At 45.2% G+C, this 18,744-nt stretch overlaps 1 protein-coding gene and 1 long non-coding RNA gene across 6 annotated transcripts in view; one reads left to right on the top strand and one right to left on the bottom strand.

Annotated features, from left to right (window-relative positions):
* The window catches only part of SAMD12 (sterile alpha motif domain containing 12), a 389,138-nt gene extending 374,540 nt beyond the window's left edge, over nt 1-14,598 (bottom strand). The window contains exon 1 of one of the 2 annotated variants that reach the window (XM_046017068.1): nt 14,454-14,598. In XM_046017068.1, the coding sequence (XP_045873024.1) occupies nt 14,454-14,466 (13 nt within the window). In that variant the 5' untranslated portion in view covers nt 14,467-14,598. The remainder of the gene's footprint in view (nt 1-14,453) is intronic. The other variant, XM_046017062.1, reaches the window with a different exon arrangement.
* Nucleotides 14,599-14,837: 239 nt separating this feature from the next.
* The window catches only part of LOC123953259, a 271,167-nt gene continuing 267,260 nt past the window's right edge, over nt 14,838-18,744 (top strand). For 3 of the 4 annotated variants that reach the window (XR_006820851.1, XR_006820854.1, XR_006820855.1), the window contains exons 1-2: nt 14,861-14,915; nt 17,702-17,756. This is a non-coding gene — a long non-coding RNA (uncharacterized LOC123953259). Of the gene's footprint in view, nt 14,916-17,701; nt 17,757-18,744 lie in introns of all 4 variants that reach the window. The other variant, XR_006820856.1, reaches the window with a different exon arrangement.

Raw genomic sequence — 18,744 nt, 5'->3', positions numbered from 1 at the left:
AATGCTGGTTGAAGAGCAGCCCCGGTTGCTAATATCATGGAGTGCCTAATAAATGTAGCTATCGTGATCCCTAATTTCTTCCCTTCTTTGTCTATCGTGACTATGAAGAATTTTCATACCCAGAAAAAGAATGTCCAAAAACCACTTTAATATAGCTCATTAGAAGATGCAGTTATAGCAAATCAACAAAATAATGGAATAGTAAAAAAAGGGCTTTAACTTCTCACTACTAAGGACTGGGTGCCTCCAGAGAACTCCAGGACCTCTGGCCGCACTCTGGCTACTGTCATCTCTAATTTCAGAAAAATTCTTGATCCCCTGTAGAACATCCCACTTGCAAACGCCTTCAAAGTAGGCACTGTGCCATCCCTTCAATCATGGAAGCAGTAATAGAAGCCATAAAAGACTCAAGACACCAAGTTCTAAATCTAAGCTTTGCCGCTAATATGTTCTGTGACCTTGCATGAGGGAACTTTCACATCCTTACTTATGAAATGGGAACAAGAGCGTCTGTTCCAGCTGCCAGTGGATCAGCTGTGGTTCAGATGTGAAACTGTACTTTGGAAAGCAAAGGATGCTGTGTAAAGCCAAGGCGGTATGATTTCAATGATGACGGCCTTGGAGTGAGCCCCAGCAAACATGCGGGTGCCAAAAGCTACCAGCTATTCAGTTTCAATTAAGAAACTCTGGCCAGGCGAAGCAGGTCAGAGGGAAGCAGGAGTTTCATGGGGTTGTGCAGAGGCACTTAGCAAGCAATAGAACCAGCCATCAGCCAGAAAATCACTCTCCCTTACCATTAGAATCAGGGACAATGGCATCAGCACCCTGGAAACCTAAATCTTAAAGCTTTAAAAGCAGGAAGGGGGCAGGAGATAGAAGGAAATAGGGCGCATGTCCTTATCTTGCAAAACTGAAACTGGCCAAGTTTATTTTCAGTACTTTTACTTTTCCTGACATTATGGGTACTATTTTCCTGAAAGCCCAAACCTAGGCTGTAGGGTCAGAAGGCTGGCCAGTGCACCCAACCCCTGTTCCACAGGCAAGCACCTGCCAAGACCTAACCTTTCCAGAAGATGACTCCTATTCTGAAAATTATACCCTCCTCCGACATTTGTGAATTCCAAGTCTTCTTCCATGCCTGTCTGACCTGGAGTTATTACAAAATAAACAATTTCATAAGATGGTAATGACCCATAGGTTCTTTTTTTTTTTTTAAGATTTTGACAGACCGAGATCACAAGTAGGCAGAGAGAGAGGGGGAAGCAGGCTCCCCGCTGAGCAGAGAGCCCGATGGAGGGCTAGATCCCAGGACCCTGAGATCACGACCTGAGCCGAAGGCAGAGGCTTTAACCCACTGAGCCACCGAGGCGCCCCTGACCCATAGGTTCTTAAAGCTCACCCTGTAATAACCTCATTTTTGAAGAGAATTCTAAGGATGATAATGTCTTAATCCAGTATTCTCTAAAATTTTCTAACTAGGAAAATGGACAGACATCTTCTGTTTTTATCAAATTCCAACTCTACCATTGACCAGCTGAGCAACCATGGGCAAGCTGCTTAACCTCCCTCTGTGCCTCTTTCACTATTTTAAATAGAGAGGATACTGGTACCTACCACATAGGACTGATGTGAAGGGGAATGGGTTAATATAGGGACAGTGCCTAGCACATAGAATAGGCATTAGTATTTCTTGATTATTCAATATTTTAGTTATAACGCTCATGTTCACCAGGCACCAGCCATCCCTCCAAAAAAAATACCTTCCCCAGGAGGTAATACATCTAAACTCTTGATGTTCCTTGTCCTCCCAGTTTGCCCTTTTTTGTAACTGCAAATTCTCTCTCTCCACTGGGTCAGTTCACACACATCATCTACAAACTCTCAAATATTTCTAGCTTAAACAAAAACAAAAACAAAAAAAAGAGTGCCTGGGTGGCTCAGTTGGTTGGGCAACTGCCTTTGGCTCAGGTCATGATCCTAGAGTCCCAGGATCGAGTCCCAGGATCGAGTCCCAGGATCGAGTCCCAGGATCGAGTCCCAGGATCGAGTCCCAGGATCGAGTCCCAGGATCGAGTCCCAGGATCGAGTCCCAGGATCGAGTCCCACATCGGGTTCCCTGCTCGGTGCGGAGTCTGCTTCTCGCTCTGACCCTCCCCATCTCATGTTGTCTTTCTCATTCTCTCTCTCAAATAAATAAATAAAATGTTAAAAAAAAAAAAAAAAGAAAGGAAAAGCTTCCTTTGAATTTGTTTCCCATCTAGGTCAGGGCCTCCATCTTCCTCCTCATAGGTCTTCTCACCATGTTTACAACTCCTTTAATCTCAGCTGCTCTCTTGATATGACCATCTCTCCCTTCATTGCGCATCAATGATTTGTGTGAAGAGTAGTGTCCTCATCACCCGTTTAATCCTTGTATTATTATAATATGGATCTGCTTCCCCATTCCATTAGAATAGCTTTTACTACTGCCAAACCCATGGACACTTCCCAGGGCACACCTCGCTCACGGTGATGCTGGTGCTCCATTCTGACATGGTTTTCTACTACCACTCGCTGCTTCTCCTGTCTCCGTCAGCTTCTCATCCTACCCTTTCCACACTGTAACTGGCTGGCAGGCACGCTCTTCTCATACAGGAAGATCTCCGTCTCTCACCCACCTGTCCTCTTGCTGTAGACACGTGCACAAAAGGATGGAAGAAGGACATCACATGAACCCGTGGGAGAAAGACACGCGCGTGAGAGAAGAATAAAGATGGGCGGGGGAGGATTCCAGATGCACAGCGAGCCAGCCCACAGCTGATCACTGAGCTCCAGGGATTGTCAGCACCGATTCTTAGGGGAAAGGGAGGGGAATCGGCCTGGAGCAGGAAGGCCCTAGCAGTCTGGGAAGGCCTCTGGCTAAGGAGTTTAGACTTGATTTTTTTGAAGGGGTGGAGAGTTGGGAGCAATTACGTGTCTGCCACACCCTGTAAGGAAACGATCCCCAATCCTAGCATCCTTTCCCCCTGCAAAATATTTCTCACATTTCTTCATTGGCTCTTATTACCTCAGCTTGTTTTTTCAGTTTCTTCAGGTTATGACCAAGCTTTCTGCAGTAATTCATTCATGCTTTCTTTAAAACTATGATGACTTCTCCAGGTGAGTCCAGGGCCATGGGTGGGCCATTACTTTGGGTGGGGCAGCTCCCCTGATTGAGAGAGCAGAGCGCCGACACAGCCTATCCTGCTCACATGTCCTGCCCGCGTCCACCCCTCTTCTGCTGGGATACCTTCCACAGTATGGCTCTCGAGCCTCTAGACTGTAAGTCTCAGGAAGGGAAGGTTTACAGCCTTAGATTCCTATTTTGCCCAGGGCCATTCATGGTGCCGAGCCCATCAGAGGTGCACAGTGACTACTTACTGTCCAAATGAAGCAGAGATTTACATCAGTTTGTGCTGGGCATGCACGTGAACTTGGAAGGAAGCACGCGAAAACAGCAATAGTAAAAACCTGAAGACCTAGGGCTCCTTACGAGAGAAGAAGCAAAACTGTGCAAAGCAGGATCAAGATAAACACGTTACTGATTCTAACCCCAAACCCGAACTTTTCCTATTGTAGAGCCCAAATAAGCAATGATTTATTTTACTATATTGTTCCTTTTCTTAAATTACCAATATCTCTATGAGACAGCTAGTAAACCAGAACCAACCTACTCAACTAGAACGGAACCAGAAAGCAACATAGTACAGTGGAAAAGGACTCTGAAATACGGCAAATTTGGCAACAAAGCCTGGTTTTATCACAAATTAGCTGTGTGGCCTGGGGGAAATTACATATCTTCTCTGGACCTAAATTCCCTCAACTATTGGATGGGAAAACCACCCATCCCCCTGCATTATGAAAACTGATGATTAGAACAGACACCAAGAACCTCGCTCAGAGTAGGCACAAAATAACATTAGCTATCCTGTTTTCTCAATAATCATGTGCCTTCATCGTGTCATACACAGTTGTAGGCGCTGAGGATGTATCAGAAAAGTCAAACGCATGTTCTCATAGGGCTTATATTACTCATCCCTAGCCTCTGTGAGAACAGAGTGGAAGCCCCAGTCTTTTTCCCACTGAAAAATACACATAATGTCCACACACAAATTGTACATACAATTGTAAAGGGATTAATAATCTAAGATCCTAAGAGGAAATCAAGAACCCTGCCCTTCTCTCAATGTTTCCCCAATGTGTTTAGTAAGAATGACTTGGGGCACATATTTGATTTGGGGCCCCACGTCTGTTTTACCAAAACAACAACAACACACCCAAGAGAGGGGATTAGAAATGTGGGTGTCATGAAGTGTCCCAGGAAAATTTTATCATGAACGAAAGACCTAAGAAGAGGTCAAGGTCCAACATACCTGCTTTTCATAGGCTTACCCAGCCATTATTAGGACTGTTAAACTCAACTATTAGGAACTGCTTGATAAATATTTGTGAATGTTGAGGTGCCTGGGTGGCTCAGTGGGTTAAAGCCTCTGCCGTTAGCTCAGGTTATGATCCCAGGGTGCTGGGATCGAGCCCCACGTCAGGCTTTCTGCTCAGTGGGGAGCCTGCTTCCTCCTCTCTCTTGGCTGCCTCTCTGCTTATTTGTGATCTCTGTCTGTCAAATAAATAAAAATCTTTAAAAAAAAATTTCTGAATGTAAAAAAATTGCAAGCTACTGAAATAAATGCTATATACACACACACTTCCTCAATAACTTCAACACAAACAGTCAATCCCAGTTTATCCACACCGAAGTATTAAGCATCCTGACATCAAAAAGCTAACTGTTCTCAGAAAACAGAAAGGAGAAAGAGAAAGCAAGAGCTCGGACACCACGAGGCTCTGACACACACCTACTGACTCACCAAGGCCAAGAGCTGGGACACCCCACCTCCACTTCTTGGTGGCTGGTTGCTCTCTCCTACACCTGTAAGTAACTGGTCATCAAAGGGGCAATACAAACTTGAGATAAAAATCAAGTGCAAAGTACATCTACTGAAGTCAGGTTAGCAACATTTTCACCCCCATGTAATGCACACACATATAGGAATTCTGCAGCAATCCCAGATTCAAGTATTCTATGCCACAGTTGCACGGACCGGCGGAAAAATCCTAGTAGAAATCCTAGTGTGTGAACATCCAAAGGATACCTCCAAGACTATGGTTCGTGCTTGGAAACAATTCTGCGGTCAGGACTTACACCCTGTTTGAGACCAGGTAAAATGTAATCTTTGCAAGTGAAACAGGCATTGCTCCCACTACATAAAGGGATAGCTGATGAAAGACCCAATTCTAAATCAGAATGGCACACAGCTGAAAAACCGGCCCCTGGCCCCTGCCCTTCTCAAAATTTCAATCACACTAGAAACAGTCCGCTAGGGGCGCCTGGGTAGCTCAGTGGGTTAAAGCCTCTGCCTTTCGCTCGGGTCATGATCCCAGGGTCCTGGGATCGAGCCCCGCATCGGGCTCTCTGCTTGGCGGGGAGCCTGCTTCCTCCTCTCTCTCTCTCTGCCTGCCTCTCTCCCTACTTGTGATCTCTATCTGTCAAAAAAATAAAATAAAAAAAAAAAAAAAAAGAAAAAGAAACAGTCCGCTAACCTCAGGTTTCACAAAATAGAGTTCATGACTCCCCTTGGCAAATAAGGCCAACTTCCTGCAGGACAGGTCAGTTTGTGCCCTACTCCAGGTATGCTCCTCTTCGGTGGACTCAAACACGGTCTTCCCTTTCGCCTACCTTTCTCCAAGGTAAGCCTTTTCTCATCTGGGTTTCTTTCCTTATTTGACAACAAGGACTCAATATCTAGGGTTTGAGAAAAGTCCCTTTAATAGTAAGTAACCTAAGAATCTGTTGACAGCCTGCTTTTGGATGCAAAGCCAGTGGCATTTCTAGGCCATATCCATGCTTGAGATCTGGACTAAGGTCAAAACCAAGCGTGTGTATTTGCCAAAGCCATACTATACTCTTGTAAAAGGCAGCACCAAAAGCCCACCTCCGGAAAGCTACTTCTTCCTAACCCTATCCAAGTGCCTAAACTCTACCCCTTGATGTAATTCCCTTATTTTTGTGAGATCCTCATTATCAGTGACTTGTCAATACAGAGAAAATCCAAATTGAGGAAAATTTGGCTCAGTATTACGTGTGAGGCATAATAACTCTAAAATACAGTTTGGCAGTTCCTTATAAAGTTAAAACACACTTACTATAGGGCTCAAAAACCTCACTCCTACGTGTTTATACAAGAGAAATATGTTCACACAAAAACTATTTACAGTGGTTTTTCAAATTTAATGTAAACTGGAAACAACCCGAATGTACCCCAACTGGCGAATGGATAACCAGTGGTACGTACATTCAGTGGACTACTACTAAGTAATGAAAAGGACTGAGTGGATGCGTCCAACAATAAGGATGTACCTCAAGTACACTGCACGAATAAAAGTAAAAGAAGCCAGATCCGAATGTCAACATAGTGTATCATTTACAGGACATTCTGAAAAAGGCAGGAGTGCAAGTACTGAACTTGGCAGTGGTTGTCAGAGGCTATGGGTGAAAGGTAAATAGAAAGAGGCACAAGGAAACATTTTGGGGTGTAGGAATTAAATATGATTGTAATGGTGTTAAGACCGAATATATTACATTTGTCAAAATGCAAAAAGCTACAAAAGGTGCATTCTATAGCATGTAAATGATACCTAAATAACTCAAATTTTAAATTTTAAAAACTCGAAATTTAAATTTCTTAACCTATTAATATAGAATAAAAGAGAACATTTGAAATAGGGACTTTAGTTTCAAAACCCTGAAATAGTTCAAATATTTTATCTCAGGAGAAAGAGTCTTTAAAATCTATTTAACCAAATTTAAATTATGATTGTAAGTGTGTGTTAATTCTTAGACAAAAAGAATCCTTTTCTTGGTTATGTAACTTCTATAAGATTTCTATCAGCAGAACAAAACATTTTTCATTTTACATTTGATCCTTTAGAGCCTATATATATATATAGACCCCCTTTTCCCCCCCAAAATATATTAGGGCATCAATAGTCACCAAAAACTTCTTCAACCTTAGATGATCCTAATACTGTCCTTTGGTGCCTATCAATCACCATCTTAGGTTATGATCTTCCTTAATGGTTATCTGGCCTAACCCAGCCATATCTTCCCTGGAAAACAAATGGAATCATACAGCTCTGACCCAATGTCAATTTCATGGAGTGCCTGAAACTTTCTTTTGCAAGAGCTGAAATTCTGCTTTGCAATCAATCTACTTATCGTATGGCTTGGGGATTATCAGACCATTACCGAGCCCCGCTGATGAAACAGCAGCTGTTAAGTGGCAAGTAAGTTTTTCTCGGTGTGTGTGTGTGTGGGGGGGGGGCTATTTAAGTGATGAGCCTTTAGTGAATATACTCCTGGTATAACTTTTAATTCCCTCTTCTGTCTCATTACTGCAGGGAATCAGATAATCAATAATATATTAAAAGTGAAAATGCCTCATATTTTACTAATGACATTTTGTTGGTCTTACCAACATGGAGCACCCACCTTTCATCACGGAGCATCTACCACACCAGACACTACGCTACAAGGCCATGACAACCGCTTAGATGGTTAAGTAAGGCAGGGAGGAGACAACATTGCCCTCAGGTTGTCTAACAATTCCTAAATGTTTACTGAGCAACTACCAGAACGGGCCCTCCAATGTAATGCTCTCTATGTACCTAGGAGGTCATTACTATTAATATTCCCATTTGCTAAAGAAGTGAAAAGGCCTCAGAGCTGCTCAGTGAATTACCCAGGTCCTCGGCAGAGCTGGGATTCACACCCAGTCTCGCTGCAGAGCTTGTCCATTTAAAGACAGCCCCAGCCCTCATGGGGAGACACAAGCAGGCCTGAGCCCGTTCCAGCCCCAGCTCTCCACGTGAACCATAGCGGAGGCTTCCCACCCCATGATCACAAACATCCGTTAAGTCGCTGCAGACCTGGGAGTTTCCTGGGCAGAAAACCACCAAACACAGCAGCAAGGGCAGGCAAGGAGCAAAGAGCTGAACTTGGCAGCTGGCTCCTCCCAGCCTCAGCACCCTTGGAAAAAGTCTGAAGGCAGGCAGGCGGCCGCCCCTGTCACCCAACAGCTGCCACCCCTCGTACTCTTCACTCGGGGAGGCAAGCTGTGCCAGCAGCTTCTTGCACCCACACTTTAGAAAAACCAGACTAAATATAGCCAAGTTTGCTCTCATGAGCCAGCTCAGAGCTGGTAATGCTGCTACATTCCACTTCGGAAAATTGGGGAGAAATTAGCTTGATTTACAAGAGAGCAGCTTCCCTTGCTTGCTCCTGTGCCTTTGGAAGGACCATACGCAAGATCCAACTGGGCTGTGGGGAGTGCTGAGGTTTGGCCAAGCAGATAATAGAGCCCACAGGAGAAGGAATGTACCAGAAATGACTTAGTAGCATCCTCATTCACTTTTCTGCCCATAAAGGGCTAAAGAACCACAATACTGGGACTTGCGGGGGGGGGGGGGGGGGGGGGATCCATTAGGTAGACTGTACTCTACATGCATCACTGTTTTATGCGCTTTCTGCCATTCCCCACCCATCAATATCCCAGTCCAAAGCTCACACGAATGCTCCTCCCTCGGTTAGGCTATCCCATCCAGCTCAGAACTCAATGCTCCATTTGTGGGGCATTTGTTCTCAGACCTCCCACGTAAGGTTGCTTGTGCTTCTATTTAGCACTTATATCATTCCACCTAATCTGCTTCTTGGTCGCCTTCAGCAAAGGGATGACAGGGCAGTACAGAAAGGGCTGAGCTCCCTTCCTGATTACACCCCCCCACCCCAAATCTAGTAGAGTTCCCTGCACCCAGACTGTGCTCTATTGCCTATGAACAGAAATACAAAACCTATATGAATGCCAGCAAGAGAGTTTGCAATTGCCCACCCTTCTCCTAGTTAAATGCACAACACGGGACCTTTCCTGGAGTTCAAGCACCAGCTTCCCACCCTAGGCTGCCCCTCCCGTGCAGGTCACCACAGCATGTACCGTGACTCAGCATAACAGAACACAGTTACGGCAGCGAAGGGCTATGCAGCCTCCCCTTGGGAGCACCAGCCCTTGTTTCTTCTGGCTTAAGAGTACATACAGCAAGACAGAAGACAGGACTGGGCCAGGCAATGCAAGAGCAGGACTACACTGAGGCCCTGCCTGAACTGGGTGAGAGGTCCCCAGGAAATGAGGGGAGTGGCAGGAACCAAGGCCCCAGCAAGCATGCAGGCAGGGCTTGAGGCCCCACTTCCCGCACTGGCCAGGAATTTTCGATGATAAGCTTCTGGTCACCACACTCACGTTTTAAAACCAAAGTGATTCATAGAAGCTCTTGGTACAGGAAAGTCAAATCTTGTGTCCCCAGAGGACAAAATTAAGTTGGGGGTGGTAAATAAAGAAATAAGAAAAAAGACCCCGTTGGTGGTAAGTGAAATGAAACAGAATGGGGCGGCAGCTAGTTCAACGATAACATCGTGATGCACAGGTAAGGGCCCTTCAGGGAAACGGGTCTACACACCCACTGCTTCTACGGCTCCTACTCCGCAGGTGAACACAGGTGGGAGTTCGCTCGGGGCTCCAAGGGGCTACTGGGGGAATCAGAAGCATCCATCATCTACCCATTAATGATCTTCTCCTCATTCATCCAACAAGCTTCATGAAGTGTCCACCACAGGCCCGGCCTACGGCACAGTGGCTACCAAGACTACCAAGTTGAAGAGATGATCATATACAATGTTCTCAAGAAGGAGTCGTAGTTAGAAAAATGCCAGTGGGCTAGCTCGGAGCCCTCCTTGCTCCAGGCTTCACAGGAGAGAAAACCATGTGGATACTTCCAGTCTCTCTCCACTCTCTCACGGGTAATTAGATTCAGAAGAGGAGACAACTACTGACATGCAGGTCTAGGGAAAGGAACAAAGCACACGCCGCTCCGGCCTCTCTCCTTCCCTTTGCATCCCACCTGCCTGCTGTAGGAGCCCTTGTTCTCCCCGCTCCCCAGGCTGTTACAGTGTCAGCAAATCCTAGGAGGGGCAAGGGCTCTGCTTGGGAACAGTATTAGCAAGTCTGCTTTCTCATCCAACCCAAATCCACACGACAAACAAAAACCCATGGAGTCTTGAAATAAGACACTTTTGGAGCACCTGGGTGGCTCAGCTGGTTAAGTGGCTGCCTGTGGCTCCGGTCATGATCCCAGGGTTCTGGGATCGAGCCCCACATCAGGCTCCCTGCTCAGCAAGGAGTCTGCGTCTCCTCTCCCTCTGCCTGCCGCTCTGCCCACATATGCTCTCTGACAAATAAATAAAATCTTAAAAAAAAAGAGGTCACTTTCATATTCCATCACGAGTCTCTGTGACTCAGTTCTGAATTCAAGTGGGGTGGAGAGCCTTTACTGACAACTTCTTCTCTTTCCTGTGTGTTTGACTAGCTCGTTTGCCCTCTCCCCCAGCCGCTCTTATGTATCCTTACAACAGTACCTTGGTGATGGGCAGGGTTTTGTTTTGATTTTCCTCTTTTACAGGAGGAAAAACTCTAAAACCTGAGCCTTAAGTGACTTCGAGGCCATTTGATAGCCCATGTGTTAATTTAGGATGGAAAGTTCAGATTCCTTAAACACGGATTTGTCATCTACAGTACACTGCCTTCCCTTTGAAATCCTTGGGGGAGAGGGAGTGCTCAAACTTGGAAATCATTTTTATCCTACATGAGAGAGGCTAGTCTTAGATCTGGAGTAGAAACACGACGCACCAATGTTTATCCACCCCACTCTGCTGATGCAGCTCTGAAGAGGAAGCAAGAGGAGAAGGAAATGCGAACAAGGAGTAGGAACACGGTTCTCTTGCTTCAGGGCTTCTGCACTCCATTCAGGAAACAATCACCGCCAAGCACCAGTCCCCGAATACAGTGATGAATACCACACGGTCCCTGATGAGTCCACTTTTTTCCTCTCCTTGTGTAACAATGCAATCCATTTCTGTTAAACATCACCTATGGACACAATCATCTACACAAGCTGTCTATGGAGAACGGATTACTCTGTGGTTCCTGCTTGCTACCTCCTCTCTAGTGGCCCTAATTATCCCAGCTATTTGGGGTAATTTACTAAAATACAATGGTTTTTTTTAAAAAGACAATGGATGTAAACATAATCCCAACCTGAATGGGGACGAGGGGCTTTAGGGCTGGAAAGCATGACTCTAAGCTGCCCAGCTGCCCGTAAAAGGGAGGCATGGGTCGCCACCATGCTAGGGAATAGAAACAAGATACTGTAATTAATTTCAGAGAAGAAACTATAACCCAGGGTAGCCATAAAAAAAAGGGCACCTCTTTGTCATCTTAAACTCAAGGCTACAGGTTTAACAAAATGAATGAGCTCTCTATTTGTTCTTAACACTCTTACTACTTTTAACACTTTACACTTAACACAAGGTCAAGCTTACTTAAATACGTTACACATGATAAAAAAAAACCCTTCTAATTTGCTAATTAGGCTTGTAAGAATAAGTGAAAATTCAGAACACAAAACATGCCAAATAGTAAAGGTTTTTGTTTCCTTTCTTTTTGTTTTTTTTGTTTGTTTGTTTGTTTTGTTAAGTAGGATGGGAGTACAAAAACATTTACTGAGGATCTATGTTCGGAGCATTCCCCCAGAAGCCCTCTCCTTTATTAAATCTTCCCAACCACCCTGGGAAGTTATCAGTAGTGTGTCCTTTTTTCCCAGATGCAGAAACTAAAGTTCAGATGTTAAGTAACATGTACCCAATTTCCTATTTCAGTTCCTCTGGCCAAATTCCTTCTCTGAATCAGTGTTTCTTAACGAACTTAGGGACACCGCTGGTTAACTTGGTTTTGGTTTGTGAACTTTGGATGGGATGGCCATGCATGGAGGGACACAGATTATCCCTGGCCCATGGACCAAAAAAAATACCAACAGCAGCCCCCAAATATCCCAATCCCACACGTGGAGGACTGTTACCCCGCAGAGGAGAATTCCTGCTCTAAAAGATTCTTCAAGCACCAGGACAAAAAAATTGGAGGGGTGCTTCCTTTAACAAATCTCCCCTACCTTTAAATCTCTCTGACATCCCTTATTTACAGCACATGGGCTTCTAAAAAAGCCCCGTGCACACCTACGGAGTCAGTTACAAAAGTGGCCATGAAATATTTCCCATACGTTCTGGAAGCATTTACTGAGAACATACTACAGGTCAAGTACTGTGGTAGGGGCTGGGAATATAAAGTCAAAAAAGTACATGGTCCCAACCCCAAAGGGCTTACACCTCTTATAGCCTAGTGAGAGATTAAGTATGGAAATGTTGAAATAGGTGTAAGCACGGGTACTAAGGACATTTGGTGCAGAAGGTACCTCCCACAGACTAGGGCAGAGAGCTGGGAAGGCAGAGGAACAAAGGGTTGAGACAGGGTTGGGAAGTTTTCCCTGAGCCTTTTGAAAGATCAGGTGAGTAGCCAAGAAGTGCCCAATCTAGGCTGAGCAAACTGCCTTTGCAAAAACAGAGCTAGGGAAGCCTCTCTGCAGCCAAAGTTTAAACCACCGCCTTCAGTCCTCGAGTTGAGACCTCATGGTGATTCAAACTCAGTTTCTCCTGTTTATCAGAGACAAGCACTTGAACCAAAAAGTCTCTAGAAAAAAAAAAAAAAAGCCTCTGCAGTCTACGTGTACTTCATTCCAAAGCTCTTGTTTTCTCAAAAGTTCTGCCTTTGCTGGTATAATAACCCATCAGACGAGAAATATGACTAATTTTATACTTCTTACAGTGAACAGGAAATGGTTTTCAAATACACTACGGACTGGCAACCAGTGGGAGTATCCCTCGCTTGGGAACACCGAAAAGTGCAGAGAAGAGAGGATAATCAAGGTCATCTTAAGGGTGAGGCAGAAGGGGTACCGCAGGTCAACCTAACTTTGGCCTGAAGCGCACGATGAACTTTATCTTTTTTCCACTCATCTGAAGTCTTGTTTCACTTACCATCAACTGTAACGATGCAGAAAGCCAGATTCTCACCTTATTATTACATTCGCACAGTAGAGAAAACTTAGAAATATCTTTGGCTATTTTTTTTTCAAAGCCATGTCTGTTAAAGACATACAAAAACCATAGATGTAAACATAATATAACTAAAAGTAGCCATCTAGGGCGCTCTGAACCTCAACCCAAAGGCAACGATTTTTTGAGTTAAGGTACTGAACAGAACTACTGGGTTGTTACTCCTTCAGATGGTTAAGTAATTATAACGAGAGCAGGAGTCGGAGTAGTTCAGTTGCTCTCTCTTGGGCAGGGAGGGGAGAGGAAAGCAAGCCTTGTGGTTCCCTCTTGCCTCTAGCCTACAAGGAACAGGCTCATTTCCCCTTGGCAAGGAGCCAGATGCACTGGCAGGCATGCCCTCTTTTTCCTGCCCCAGTTCCCCTCTTACCTGAGCCACACTCAGGAGCTGTAACTCTGGGGGGAACTGTAGGTTCTCCTTCAGTCGCAGGATTATTGCATTTTATCATTCAGGCACAGTTTGACCTCTAATTTGACACAGCAAACACATCTGGTCCGCATATCCCCCCCCCCCTCCATAAACTACCCTCCTCAAAAAAAGTCTCTGTTCCAAGGGAACAAGAATCTGAAAGGAAAACTTGGGATCCCTCACAAAGCTCCTGCCCCTGCTTTCACCCAGGAGGTTCAGAGGAGACAGTATTATAGAGCCCAAACTGCAAAGCCAGAGGCTAAAATTATATTAGAAGAGAGGAAGGGGGTCTTGGAAGAAAAGGATTCACCCACATGGAAGGGACTGGTTGTTCTTTTTAATTCCTGGCGGATTCCATTTCTTTTCTGTAAACTTTGCTAACCCCGGGATGGTCGTATGAACAGAGGCAGGTGTAGGGTCACCTCCACCCTCTGAGTACATCTGCTGCTGGCTGCCGGGTGCGCACGACAGGGGTCCTGGACCCAATCGAAGACCATGCTTCCCGATGACGCACCTGGCTGGGGTCCTCTCCCACGTGTGGGGGGCAAAACGAGGATCCCCAGCCCCGTGGCCACCCAGCCGCCTCCAGTGAAAGGGACAGCGAAAGGGGCACCTCGGGGCTGAGACCTCATGCCGGTCTCTCCAGCTTTTCCCCCATTTCCAGTACACCGTGTCGCATTAGGGGTACTCTTCACCTCCAACCCCAAAGTCCTGCGCACCTACATGTCTTTCCAAAGCAACTGAAGAAAGCGCCCACTGGCCTTCCGTGGCTCAGGTGAGTGCCAAGAGGTGTAGGAAGAAAGGGCCCGCTCGCCACCACCCTCTTTCCTCTCCTCCCCACGTTCCCCAGGATTCATCAGGGATGTGTGTATCGGGGTGCGCGGGTTAAGAGGGAGCTTAAAATGCCCAAGCGTCCCTTACCTTCCACAGCCATTCTCTCAGAGCTTCCCTAACGCATGCATAATTTTCTCGGCCGAGATACTCGTCCTGCCCCGCGCTCCCCCCTCCTCGCGCTCTCGCCTAAATATTCTGCGCTCATCTGCTCTAGGACCAACCTGCCACGGTCACGCAAAGCGAGGCTGCCGGCTCCGGATCCGCGCAGGGCGGACTGGGAAGTGTAGTTCCCTCCTTCCTCCGACCCGGGAGAGCACCCCGAATCCTCCTCGGGGGACCGCCCGTTCTCCACACTCGGACCGCAGATCAGGCTGCAGCGGGCTCAGGTAGAATAATCCCTCCTCAGGGGGCCTCGTGGGCGAAGCCGGCGACCCCGGGACGTGACCGGGACTACATTTCCCAAGCTGCCCTGCGCTGGGCTCCGTTCGGCGCTGAATAGAGACCCGAGATTGAGCTCTTCGCTGGCAATTGCAAGCGGGTGAGCACCAGGTAGGGGTTGTGCGGAGTACTGGAGGCGGCGGGGTCTGTGGTGGGGTCTTCTGGGCTTGTTCGTCGGCTGTTTGGCTAACCATTTAGTGAGGAGAGCAGAGCCACCAGCTGGCTATGATTCCCCCCGCTGGGCCAGATAGCCGCTGCACAAGGTGCGATTGAAAGTTGTTCCCTCAGCGCCCTGGGATACTCAGAGTTCCGGAGAATCCCGCCAGGTGATAGAGCTGTCCTCTGACCCTCCAGGTGGTGCGGGTGGATAAACACCTAAAATGGGTGCGCGATGGCTTAAAAATCCCGAAGGGGCATCATCCTCAAGGGGTTGTTAGGAACCAAACCTAGGAGCCGGATCCCACCTGCGGATGTCTGATGATGGAAAGCTGTCTTGCTTCCCAAATAGGAGGCTTTCAGCTTGTTTGGCCTGGAAGCCCATTGGCGGTCTGTGATAGGGCCTAATAATTAACAGCGCTCAAGAATGCGTGTTCTTTCAACTTCTGACCCTTTGGGGCTTAGGGGGTGCTGTAGGCAGACAGGAGAAAGAATCACGTGGAAGGCAATAGAATTCCAGAGCTGGTAAACACTGATAAAAATGAAGTTCCCAAACTTTTTCTTTTTCTTTTCTTTTCTTTTTTTTTTTTCTTGCACGCGGAAATGCAGATGGCGTTATGACTGGTAGAGCTAAGGGGATGGTCTTGGGCGAAAAATCTGAAATCTGACTGAGGGCTATAATAAGTCTTTTAAAGCCCTCGAGCTTGGAAATTCGAGTGGTGCCACTTCCAGTCCGCACCCAGCTCTTCTACCTCCTTGTATATATATATATATATATATATATATATTTTTTTTTTTTTTCCCTAAGAACTACCCTGGAAAATAAGGAAGTAAAAAGATTTGATTCTTCCCATAAAGATAACCACTTAGATTTTGTCTCGGTCATAAATTTTAAAAAAATAATTTTTTTAAAGATTTTATTTATTTATTTGACAGAGAGAGATCACAAGTAGGCAAAGAGGCAGGCAGAGAAAGTGAGAGGGAAGCAGGCTCCCTGCGGAGCAGAGAGCCCGATGCGGGACTCGATCCCAGGACCCTGAGATCATGACCTGAGCCGAAGGCGGAGGCTTAAACCACTGAGCCACCCAGGCGCCCCAAAATAATTTTGTTTTTGAGTGTGTACTTGCACCACTCTTTTTCTGGTCACTAGGTATGTGCCTAATCCTACTATAATTGGGTAATATGGCTGTGTCTGGGTGCTTTTCAAAATACCTGTGTGTAACTATTAAATGCCATCAGTGATATTTTAACTGTGTGTCCACAGATCTGTGTGCAAATCAAACCCAAAGCTTCCATCCTTGGCACAGTAGCCTGAGACCTGTTCAGTGAGACACAATGGGTATTTGCCATGGATAAAATAATTTTTCCAATCTAATTCATAACCATCTGGAAGGAACTGAAATCCAGGTGCTTTCTATTCCCTCTCATAAAAGTCTCTCCTTAGATAAAACATTTGTAAAAGAAAGCCAAGGGACCAGCAAAGCGATGATTCTTGACCTTCTCAGTCCACTAACCTTTTACAAACACATATTCTTAACCTCATCTTAATCTCACAGAATCTGGATTTCTGAATGTTTGGATAGGGACACTTAAATTTTAAAAACCCACAGGTGATTTTCATGTGCAATGAAAATGAGAAGCACTGGTCTGTCTTCAAGCTTTTAAGGATCTGGGTGATACTAAAATGTAAAAGTCACTGAAATCCATTTTTAATTTAAAAACTTTATTTCAGCTCACATCTTTCAGATCTTTCCCAGTTGATGTGCATTCTAGTTTGAATTTCATTTTTAGTATAAATGTAAATGAGATGTGAAGGAAATATTAGTTTAGCCATAAGAAATAGCCAATATTGAATTTTTTTTTTAATGTAGAAATAGAGCAGTATCACATGGCTTAACCTAATAAAGGATAAGCAGAAGTTAAGTTGGGGCTTTCAATTCTGGCTGATCACCTGGGGATAGGATGAAACAGTTCTCACTAGAATCGCGAAAAGGAAAAGACAGAAAATACCGACTCTTGGCAAGACTGTGGAGCAGCAAGGACTCGTGAATCCTGCTGGTGGTGTGCAAATTGATACAACCACTTTGGAAAGCCATTTGGCATATTAAGCTAAATAATGCTTATCCTGTGATGCAGCAGTTCCCTTGTGAGTGTATATAGCAGGCAAATGTATACACGTCTCCAAAAGACCTATACAGGAATGTTCACGGCTACATTATTTGTAATAGCTACAAACTGGAGACAGCCCACATGTTCATTAACAATAGATTAATGAATTGTGTGGTTTAAAAAAACCACCCCATACTGTACGAGTCAGCAAACTATGGCCTATGGACCAAATATGGCCTTCTGCCTCTCTGTGTCTTGTTCATGAGCCAAGTATGGTTTTTATATGTTTAAATGGTTGTGGGTGGGGGGAGAATATCTTGTGACATGTGAAAATTATATAGAAGCAGCTACATAATAACTTCAGTTTTGTTTTTTGGCCAGGAACACCTAAAATATCTCCTGTCTGTCCCTTACAGAAAGACATTTTACCAAATCCTACTCTAAAGTAGTGAGAATGAATGAATTACAACTATATACAACAACACATAAACCAGATCCAGTAGGTATCTGTTGATGGTAACACATCACCTCAGAATTGAGGCTTCAAGTAACACCCATTTGTTATCCCAACTTCTGTGGGACAGAGATTGGGCACAGCTAAGCTGGGATTTCTGCTTCATGGTCTTTTACAGGCTGCAATGAAGGTGTTGGTGGGCCAACATCACATGAAGGTTCAGCTTGGGAAAGGTAAGCTTTCAAGTTCACGTGGTAGCTGGCAGAATTCACTTCCTCTCAGGTTGTTGGACGGAAGGCTTCAGTCCTTTGCTGGCGGTTGGCCAGAGACCAACCTCACTACTTTGCCACAAGAGCTTCTCCAACATGGCAGCCTGCTTCATCAAAGCACACAAGCTAAGAAGGCTAAATAGAGTTTGCTAGCAAGATGGAAGTCACAACTGCTTGTTACCTAATCATAGAAGTGCCATCCCCTCAATGTTTTCATGTTCTATTCGTTAGAGGCAAGCTACTCAAAGGGAGGCCATGAGTGTTACGAGGTGGGATCATGGGGAGTTATCTTAGAGACTGCCTACCACAACACACAGGCAGAATGTTGAACAAAAAAAGCCAGGCAAAAATATATATTGTGTGACTCTATCTACCTATTTATTATTTATTTATATTTCAGAAACCAGGCAAGATAACTCTGTGGCATTAGAAGTCAGGATAGGGGTCCCCCTAAGTGTATAAAAGGGGAATATAAGCACAGGGAATGGTTAGTAGCTGGAAAGAAACCCCATGAGGACATCTAGGATGCTGGGATGTTGTGATTCTTGAGCTGCATGGTGTTTTCACATATGTATACTGTTTGTGAAAAGGTATTGGGCCATCTATATCTGATTTGTGGAAGGGTGTGTGTGTGTGTGTGTGTGTGTGTGTGTGTGTGGAAGAGATACGTCCATAAAAATGTTTAAACAGTAATGTATGCTTAGATTCAATTAAGCACGATAAATGACCCATTTATCAGCTACTCTTTGATCATCTATACCTTCTCATTCTTTGCCAGAGTGAAGTGACAGTTGACTCCATTCCATTTAACAAGTATGCTTTGAGGACCTACTAAGTGCCTGGCACTTATCTCGATCATATATGGTAGATTGAATTTCTAAAAATCACCCTCAGGATTCCATACCAGAATCCCCTGAACCGGTGAAAAACCAGTCTTTCTTCCTGTGATTGT

The sequence above is a fragment of the Meles meles genome, chromosome 1 (assembly GCF_922984935.1).
Source record: "Meles meles chromosome 1, mMelMel3.1 paternal haplotype, whole genome shotgun sequence".
NCBI classification, from domain to species: Eukaryota; Metazoa; Chordata; class Mammalia; order Carnivora; family Mustelidae; genus Meles; species Meles meles.
This window is presented reverse-complemented; position numbering and strand designations above follow the sequence as displayed.